General features: G+C 39.9%; 2 protein-coding genes across 16 annotated transcripts in view; one reads left to right on the top strand and one right to left on the bottom strand.

Annotated features, from left to right (window-relative positions):
- Window positions 1-4,498, top strand: part of tn (tripartite motif containing protein thin) — a 51,825-nt gene extending 47,327 nt beyond the window's left edge. For 7 of the 9 annotated variants that reach the window (XM_026812270.1, XM_026812274.1, XM_026812275.1 and 4 more), the window contains one exon: window positions 930-1,267. In XM_026812270.1, coding sequence (XP_026668071.1) covers window positions 930-1,169 — 240 coding nt within the window. In that variant the 3' untranslated portion in view covers window positions 1,170-1,267. Of the gene's footprint in view, window positions 1-929; window positions 1,449-1,665; window positions 1,828-1,986; window positions 2,144-2,451; window positions 2,734-3,361 lie in introns of those variants that run through there. The other 2 variants (XM_026812279.1, XM_018022000.2) reach the window with 1 other exon arrangement.
- Window positions 4,499-4,797: 299 nt separating this feature from the next.
- Camta (Calmodulin-binding transcription activator) overlaps window positions 4,798-10,224 on the bottom strand; it is a 38,295-nt gene continuing 32,868 nt past the window's right edge. For all 7 annotated transcript variants that reach the window (XM_018021999.2, XM_018021997.2, XM_026812280.1 and 4 more), the window contains one exon: window positions 4,798-9,780. In XM_018021999.2, coding sequence (XP_017877488.1) covers window positions 9,685-9,780 — 96 coding nt within the window. In that variant the 3' untranslated portion in view covers window positions 4,798-9,684. The remainder of the gene's footprint in view (window positions 9,781-10,224) is intronic.

The raw sequence follows: 10,224 nt of genomic DNA, 5'->3' as shown, positions 1-10,224 counted from the left end.
GCTTAAAATAATATGTACATATACGCATTTTCATACATTTTTTATATCTGCACATCGAAATAAAGTTTAGCTATAGCAATTGCTGTTGACAATACGCAGTGGAGGCAATATTAAAAAATCTTCTAAGATCCGTAATGCATTGCTCTTGCTACACGTTAACCATAACACGATTGATTACTAGATTGCGGATATTTTTTTTACAGAATGAAAGGTTTAAGTTTGCTTGCATCGTTTGAATGTTCTACATTTACTTATCATGTACATCTGCAATGTATTATTACCGACACAGATCACATTTCCTATGTCGTGATTAATTGCCATGGGACCCCGTTACGTGTACAACTAATAATAATTGGACTGATGCAATAGTAAGAAAAGACGTTAGAATAGCAAGACGTACGTATGGTTATCATTGAATACTGGTTAACGAATAAATGAGTAAAAAGGTATCTTTTATAAGAGATATTTCAATACTCCATTATGAAATCATACAACATCATAATTTGAAATTAACAGCTCGAAGACTTTTATAGAGATTCATAGCTTCTGTTTTCTACTCATCGATAACAAAGTAACCAAAACTGTCGATGTCTACGCGAGCCCGTGATCCCGATGAAATACGAATCAGTGGCTTGTAATCACGCGAACAACGAATCATACCTTTTTCGAATGAACGACAACGTTACGCATCGTTCATCTACCGCAAGAATAATATAACTTAAAGTGTTACTTAAAATCACTTAATAATTAATTAGAGTAGAATGAAAAAATGCTCCAACTTGTATTTTGAGGAACGTTTAAGTTACGTAATTGTTGCAACAAACATTTACTATGATGTATTATGTTCCCATTTTAATCCAGCAAGTAACAAGCTTCTCGATTAATAAGGACGATCTGAACGAACCAACCCGCGTTCCGTGATGTTGCAGGTTTTTAAACAAAAGCAGGAGCCAGGCGGCGATGATGGCAAGGGAACGGGAGCGGGAACGCGAAAGAGAGCGGGAACGAGAACGAGACCGCGAACGCGAAAGAGAAAGAGAACGAGAGAGAGAACGAGACGCGGACACCGAGGTCGATTCACCTCTGTCGACGAGGTCACGGTACGCCGCGTTGAAGGAAAGAAGACAACGGCTGGCGCGATCCAGAAGCTCGCACAACTTCGGCGGTGATGACCTCGACATCGACGAGGAACCACCCTCTCCGACGACCCAGTCGCCGAACGCTTACTTGGCAGCCAAGTACGGGGCTGGCTCGGAATTAGCCCGAAGTCGGAGCACTCACACTCTGAAATCGAGGGAACCTAGCCCGGAGCGCGACAGAGCCAGCGGCACGGAGAAGGACGGCGCCGCTCTGAGTTCCTGGGCACGGTATCTCAAGAACAAATATGGGAATCGTACCACCAAGGACAAGGAGCCTTCGTCCTCAGCGTCGACAATCCCATCATCGAGGTGAGCCATTCAACAAATTAATTACTGTTCCTTCGAACGAGAACCATTGCTTCTTCCGAATAGACGAAATTAGAAATAAATATACTCTGTTAACTTTCGAAGAAATAAGCCTGAAAACGTATTGAGATGTGAAACTATAGATACACAAAAATTCGCGTAAAAATTATAACACCTGTAGTTTCCCGTCGGGGATTAAAGAGATGCTGTTTGTTCGCAGTGGAAGTACAACGTCGAGAAGGTTGTCGCTCGGACTACCTTTAAGGCACGGTGGTCAAACATCATTCGAATCTTCGGACGATGATCAAAAAAACCCGTCAGGCTCCCCCACGTCCCCTACAGCAGCTCTCGTTATACCCGCGGCAGCAGGTTCCTCCACTAGGTAAAAGCACCGAGGAGGAATTTCATATTCGAATCTAATTTATCTCTTCTGATAACTTTATACATTAATCTAAAAAGAATTATTCATAATCTTTCGACGTACAACAAAGGAATGTTTGATTAATATTTTAATAATATATTCGTTCTTAAAATGTTGCAGTAATGGCCGGAGGAGTCACTACTTGCTGAAGCGGCGGCAGCTGTTCAAGTTCGGGATGCGGGGGAGCGAAGCCGGATGCTTTACCTGGCCAAGAGGCCTCGCGGTCGGCCCTGACAATAACATCGTAGTGGCCGACAGTTCTAACCATCGTGTTCAAGTAACTATCACTTCAACAGAAATAATTGAACCACGACTGAGCATGAACATCGTTTATCTATTAACTCTTGAGTTCACCCTTAGAGGTTCTACTGTATTTTATTCTACAGTTATAAATGGGGATTGGATTTTTATCAAAAATAAGACATATATAATATCAGTTTCAAAAATCAATGTTTATTTTATCATTTAACTACTGCCATACGCATTAGATGCAATCTTTATACATTTTGCATATTTAAATTTTCTATAAATGCATATAGCAGTATAGTTTTAAAACAGGATTTCACATGCTGTTGAAATTCGTAGGTATTCGACGGTAATGGAAGCTTCATAAAGGAATTCGGAACGTACGGAAGCGGTGAGGGTGAATTCGACTGTCTCGCCGGAGTGGCCGTCAACAGAATCGGGCAATACATCATCGCTGATCGTTACAATCATAGAATTCAGGTTCTCGATCCTTCCGGTCGTTTTCTGAGATCTTTCGGCTCCCAAGGAACCGCCGACGGTCGGTTTAATTATCCTTGGGGAATCACCACGGACGCTCTTGGATTTATTTATGTGTGCGATAAAGAGAATCATCGCGTACAGGTACGTGTCCTCGCGGTATTGCTATTTATTTTTCTTTGTGTTGTAAATTGTTGGCGATGTCGTGTACCGATATCGAGGAGAGAAGAAGATCGGGAACGGGAGGGAAAAGAAGAGTCGACGCTTTGTAAAATTTCTTTACCTGCATTGTACTGTGAACATACGATAATGATATAGATGCGATGTTAGTTTCAGTGTTCGTTAACCCCCTTGAAAGCCCTTAATTATGTGTACCTAGACTGTGTATAGTTTGTCCAGAATAAAAGGCCTACAACTTTTTCTGCAATAAACGATTAATTTCGAGTAATTCTTTGTTTAAACCCCCGAGCAACGAAACGAGATACGTGAGCCAGGGAGTAACGAGAAAAAATTTAGTACGATGGGAAACAGGGTGCTTGCTTGAGACACGACGTTCAACAGTGGACGAAGCGTGAGTGATTCATTACGATAGCGAGAATTAGACGCGTGACCTCTCATCAATATTCGATCCCCTTGCATTTTGTTTAATTTCATAGGTTCGTATAAGGGTTGATTGTCCCTTATCTGAAGGTAGCGTGATACTGAAAGGAATGAAGGACTTGTAATAAAATTTCGTGTGAAACAGATTGATAAAAAACGGATCTTTTCGCAGGTATTTCAATCGGACGGTACGTTCGTGGGGAAATTTGGTTCCTGCGGAAACGGGCGCGGCCAATTGGAGCACCCTCACTACATCGCAGTGAGCAACACGAATCGCGTGATCGTCAGCGACGGGAACAACCACCGTATCCAAATATTCGACGTGAACGGCCGCGTGCTGACCTCTTTCGGGTCAGAGGGCTCCGACGAGGGTCAGTTCAAGTTTCCACGAGGAGTCGCCGTCGATGATCAGGGCTACATCATCGTCGCCGACTCCGGCAACAATCGGATACAAATATTCACCCCAGAGGGTGCGTACCTCAGATCGTTCGGTGGCTGGGGCAGCGGTGACGGTGAATTCAAAGGTCTGGAGGGTGTGGCTGTCACGTCTATGGGAAACATCGTCGTATGTGATCGCGAGAATCATCGTGTCCAAGTGTTCTGATTTCGTTTAGCTTCGTTTTCGTCGGCTTTCATTGTTCTAGGGTCGAGAGCGATCCCAAAGGGGCGGAAATATAGTTTCGATTAAAATCGATGCAGCATTTCTATAGTTTATTTCAATTTCTGCGGTTGCGGGTTCCACAGGTCAGCGGGTTTCGCGTGAAAACTGATCTACCTTCGACGTTTATATTGGTTTCCCTAAGGAAATTTCGCGTTAATTGCTTGCTCGTGTTAACAACTAACATTTAGCTCTATTGTGTTCAATAAAATAATATTATCGCGCGGGAAAGCCCTTTGGTACAGACCACGAGATTCTCAATGCTATTCAAGGGAAAATATTATTCGATCGGTTAGCCAGAAGTTTCAGACTTCCTAACAAGGTGTATTACCATTGCATAGAATTTTCGTGTTCCACTTTGTACAACCTATTTCGATGGAAATGTGTTTTAAAAACGGATAAAAAAAACTCCTCGGATATCGGTCGATTTACAGATTTCAGCTTCAACAAAAGAAAAAAGAAAATGCATAAAAAAGTCCCAATTACCTCCTCTCTCTCATTCTCTTTCACCCTCTCGTTTTCCTGTTACGCGCACATTATACCCGCGTAAATTAATTTAATTTATACTCAAAGTGACAATACAGTTTGTACCGTTTGTATGCTTTAAATAACTTATTGCGGAAGTAATAAAAGGAACTCATTCGTCAAAGAGATAAGTCTCACCTTATTTACTTCTTTCCGATAACGCTGATTACCTCCGTCCAGGTGTAGCGATAATTATCTGCGCACACGTGTCTGCGGACTGTCTGGGATCCGTGTTCTGTCTCCTATCACTTATGGACTGTCCATTATCTGCGGGATAATGATCGAAGGGAAAACACAAACACAAATCCGAGACAGTACGTAGACACATGTCTATTACTTTGGATGAGGCTTAAGATTACCTGGAAAAGTGGCTATATAGAGTTAGACCGAATAAATAATGGGGGATAAGTGAAAAGGTAGCTGAGTCAATAAATATATAATTTATTAAATGCAATGATGAAATGGTGTAACAATAGAGGGCTGGGCGAACGACGATCGTAGAATCGCCAATTAAGATCAGACAAGAGGTAATACGCTGTCCTGCCCAACACCTCCAGATCGGAAATATAGATAAAATATTTTCGTTATTATTTACAATATTAGTTGAACGTTAGTCAATAAATAATAAACAGTGGCGTAATCCTTTATTTAATATAATTTAATAATGTAATATTACGTTTGCAATAATAAAAATATTACAAGAGATGGAGCCTTTACCATTATTCGTTTCTACTATAAGTAGCACGAACTTGTTTGAAATTATTGCCGCCATTGTTCGAAGATTCGCGGGACCAGAATCGCCTTGGTAGCAAAATCGGCGAACGACGCGCTGATCGAACGGTCTCGTTCGTGCATTCGTGGACGCGACGGCCAGACGTACTTATTAGCAAGGCTCGCGACCAAGGCGATCGACGCCGTGAATTTTCGAACGTGAATAACGTCGGCTGGATGCAGATGTCGAAACAGCTGTCGAAACCATCAACCTTCCGGGATAGTCGCTCTGCGCGAATCGAATGGGATTTAATAAATAATTAAATCGGCGTTACGCTTCCTCGATCATCGTGTAGAAAAACCGCATGTTTGGACGGTGCCGCGTCGGACGCCGGGACGCCACGCCGCGCCGCGCCGTCGGATTATCACAACGAAATTACGCGACATACTTGTGGACGTTATCATCGAGTAAAATACAGAGCGTTGATACTTCAATAAGACTAGAAATATGTATGTTCATGTAACGCACGGGCCAGGCAGGCAGCAAGCAGGTACAAAGTGACCGTCTTAATCAAGGAACAGTGAGTAAAACATGAGCTAGGCACCGATATCCGATCGTTTCGACCTTTTCGACATCGTGATACAAACGTCCTAACGGATGTCCCGTAATACACCAACACGACGTTTAAATCGATTGTGTCGTATCATTATAAATAAACGTGTGGACAATTTTTTTATTTCCTATCAAAATTTTTCACCTTTGTACAATGATAACTCTTTTTAAACCGCCAACTCATTTGTCAACCTTCCCTTTTATTCTCTTGTTGCTAATTCATAGCCAATGTTCCGAATAATAATAATCGATTCGTGAAGTGAATTTCGAGGATCGTTCGAGGATAACTGGAGCGCTGTTTCTGTGTAATTTTCACTGCCGATTAGAGACGAACAGTCGTGCTGGTTTTTAACGAGGCATCGTACACGCATATATATCTCGTGCGATTTTCTGGAGACTGGACAATTGGAAATATTCGAATCTATAGCGCGAATCAATCATTCCCAATTAAGAGAGAAGTTAGTTTTCTTTAATAGAGTCCTCTATACCTACTGATTCGCCTCTGTTATCTAGAAAGTTTTAGTTTGAAAAGTGGCATGACATATTTTTCTCATCTGTATCGAGTTTAATTAAATAGTAATAAAGTTATAATTAATTATTTAATTAATTAAAGTGGCAGCAGTTAGGCCATGCGGCTCCTATCATCTATAGTCATCTTCGACTCTTGGCTTTCTTATGTAGATTTAAAAATTCTTTTACTTATTAAACTTTTATATTTTGAGAATAATTTGTATTAAGTGATTTTTAAAGTTTATGTATCCTCGAAGCGCCTATCCTAGCGATGTCTTTTAATTAATATTATTTTTTATAGCATTTTCTCGTTTTTTTTTTTATATTTTTAATCCCGTTGTTCTCCATACCTCGACAATCTTGATGTACGTGGTAATTTAATGAGATTCTACAATAATATAACGGGAACTCTGAAATATTTGATCCACGGGATCGATTCTTGCAACTTTCTTTTAATCGCGGCTGAAATACTGTGTGCAAATATTTTCATTTATCAAGTACATCACTTCTCAATTTATTTTCGAATCTCGAAGAAATGACGCGACCGCCGTGTTTAGAGATCGGGCAACCGCTTCTCGAAAGAAAAGTCACCATAACATATTTCGGCGTGTGTACGAAGCTCCGATTGCTGTCCTCTTAGTTAATTCTTTTTTTTTATTTTCGCTTCCTTAAAAAAAGTTAATACTCCTTTTTTTTACCATAAAATTCGAAAGTTGATTGCCACGCACGGAGATGTTGTACAAGCCCGACAGACTAAAAATATTCCTAAGGTGAGACTTCTTTTTCGCCATCGGCCATACATTTTTTTGCTTTTTTAATCGTTTTTTTTTCTTCTTGTAATATACTATACTCGCTAGCCCTCGTTTAATAGTTTCTTAAATATGTAATAAGCAAAAATATGAATATAATAATAGTTTTGTGTATATAATAATAATTATTATTATTTTACTCCTCTCATTTTAAGTATCGATAGGATCGTGATTAATTAATTAACAATGATTAAGAGAGTGTAAGAATTTGTTATTCTCTTTCTTTCTCTTCCCTTTATCCGTTCCCCCTCACCCCCGTCTTTCCTCCTTTTCATACCATATTCATCCGTTTTTCTTCATTTCATTATTAACTAATAATTCTTTAAGCTTAATGGCATGAAAATGCTCGTTGGAATTGACTCGTGTGTACAGTTTATTATAATTCACTTTTCTCTCGCTCTCTCTCTCTCTCTCTCTCTTTCTCTCTTTTACCTATTCGCGCTCCGCACAATTTTATCTCGCTACAAAAACTTCGTAGCCTGTCTTAACACATCGGAGGATCAACACAGGATTTCTTTTTAAATATATATGTATATATATATATTTTCTGTAATGTATATCGAAGACGAGGATCAATCGGTCCTTCTTATCGACAGATTTTCCCGACAGAATTTCACGACGTTCATTCCCGACTCACCATACTGGATTTGTCTGTCTGTCTGTCTGTTTCTCCCGTCCCGCGCCCTGAACGGGACGCCGAAACTTTTGCGCAACGCTTCCTCTCTTTAGTATTTTCCGCGGAAATACTTTCTTGGATCACCATTAATTTATCACAATAGATTTTTTTTTTTGTCTTCTTAAATCAATTTGAACGCGGTACCACGGCTGTGCCCCCGTGCGCATAATATTTCGCCTCGCTACGCCTCGATTTACCTCTATTCTCTTGTCATTTACCTAAAGAATCTTTTTAAAAAAATTCCCTACTGGAGAGAAGAATGGTAGGTAGTTTTGTAACAATGTAATCGACTATCTTACCCTAAAATGTACTCCTACTAAGTTGATTATACTGTGACTTTAAGCACAGCCCGTGGATGAAGTGCCCCCTCGTATAAACGGAGAAAGGGCTCTTTAATTTTTTTACGTATTACTTTTTGTTACTTTTAATTCATACACTTTTTTCATTAAACTCTCCCTAGTTCTCTCTTTTTCTCTAGCAGCTTTCTTCTTCACACGCTCACTCGTCCATGCTCTCTTCCTCTCTCTTCTTAAGATCTCAGATATACAAGATTTCATCGAAAATAAGATCACTTCTTATTTATCCACCTGAATTGTATTGCCTTTCTTGTTTGAAAACAACGAACAAACTGTTGCCGTGCAAGGAAGAAATTAATTATATAAATTATCAATATCTTCAGAGCGTCCACGTAACAACAAATATTGCACAGTGTCGTCACGGCAATGGAACATTTATATCATGCTCGATCGTAAATAAATCACACGCGTCACGAATTATTCTAATTCGTAAATTTCATGAAAAATAAATAAGGTAAAGCGTTTATATGGCAGCTATAAATAAAAACTTACTCCTCGGTTTCCGTTTTCCCCTGAACGTTGCATAATTAAACGTTACAAAATAATAACAAAAAAGAAAACAAGCAAATCGAGTATTTCGTTTTCGTTTAAATTAACACACAAAATATATTCTAGTTTCTTTTCAACGATAATTCGTATCTAACATAAGTTAAAGTCTATGAATATATAAATTATTTAAAAAAACAGCAAGAAAAAGAAAAAATTCTCTTTGAACCACATTTTTGCAAGTCTTAAACAATACTGCTCTTTTCTCATTGCTATTAAAATCAAATCTAATATTGCTTACAATTAGCAATACGAGAAAATAAAAAGAAAGAGAAACGTAGTCGTAAGATACGCTTCTCGAACAGAGCACATTGACAAGGTTCGAAAAAAAATATACCCTGGGAACGGCTCGTTCGATTTCGGTACTACGTTTGCAAACATGAAGAAAGTGGGTAAAAACTGATTAGGACAGTATGTCAAAAACCAATGCAAGTATAATCGTCCCCAAAAAAAGGTGCAAGATAGCCTCTTTTTGTACTCTCAGTCGTAAAAAGTATTCGACAATCGATGCCTCAAGCGGAAGGCAACTTTGCAATTCTACGAACATGCTTCGATCGATTCGATCCTTAACACGATTTTTAGTTGTATGTAATTCATACATAATCTAGTATGCTTGAATCGCCTTTTCCACGTGCGTCACACGTGACAGAAAGAGCATGATAAATCACCTACCTCTGATACCACTTAGAGTCACGTCGACCACGGAAACGGACAAAGAAAATGGATATGAATAAAAACGCAGCATCGAATAAAGTGAAACGAAACGAAAAAGAAAAACTAGATCAGTATGAAGAAACAATCCTTTGGCTAAAGGCTGTGAGTGTCGAAGATGCAAAACGTGAAAAGATTCTTGGGTGAAAAGGCAGGTACACATTAATCAGGGATATAGAGAGCAAGGCGTATCCATGCCGATCGGTCAATCGCGGACTTCGGACGATAACTCCGTGGTAGCGTACCAGGCAACGACCGTTATCGTGGATGGCTAGGCTCTGTTACTTCGGTTTCGACGTATCGTCACCGTTCTGCGTACCGTTCAATCGACAGTCAATTAAGTGACCTCTTGGTTGGCGGCTACTAGGCTGGCCCCTGGGCTAGATGAGGGCGAGCTTTGGGGGACAGCAACCCCCCGTAAAATGCCCACTGGCGGCCTCCCGTTCCCGTTTGCGACGGCCCTGGCGTTCTGCAGCCTAGTTCGAGAAACGTATTCATTCATGTAGATCACATTTACCCTGCTAACTTACTGCAAATGTGCATACATGACACTGAATGATCAAGCACTCTGAAGAACACGTCAACTACGAAACAAACGAGCGCATCTAATTCGATGAAACTGCGATTAACACTTTGCTTGAAAATCAAAGTACTTCGTACTACAAAGACATCCTCTCGATGAATATAAATACAATTTCATTCTGTCGTTCGGTTCCTCGAACTATTTTAAGGAGAAGCAAAGTGATAATCGAAGAGAATATATCTTCTCGTCTCTATGAGAAGCTTTCGTTTACGAGGACCGTTGCATAAACTGGTTACTCTCCGTTAAGAAACACGATTAAGACATATAAAACAGAAAACACAAAGCACCGGTTACATTCCGTAATAACACAGAAGCTAATCAAGATGATTCATATTCG

The sequence above is a fragment of the Ceratina calcarata genome, unplaced genomic scaffold (genome assembly GCF_001652005.2).
Source record: "Ceratina calcarata isolate Rehan_Ccalc_2016 unplaced genomic scaffold, ASM165200v1 scaffold27, whole genome shotgun sequence".
NCBI lineage: Eukaryota > Metazoa > Arthropoda > Insecta > Hymenoptera > Apidae > Ceratina > Ceratina calcarata.
This window is presented reverse-complemented; position numbering and strand designations above follow the sequence as displayed.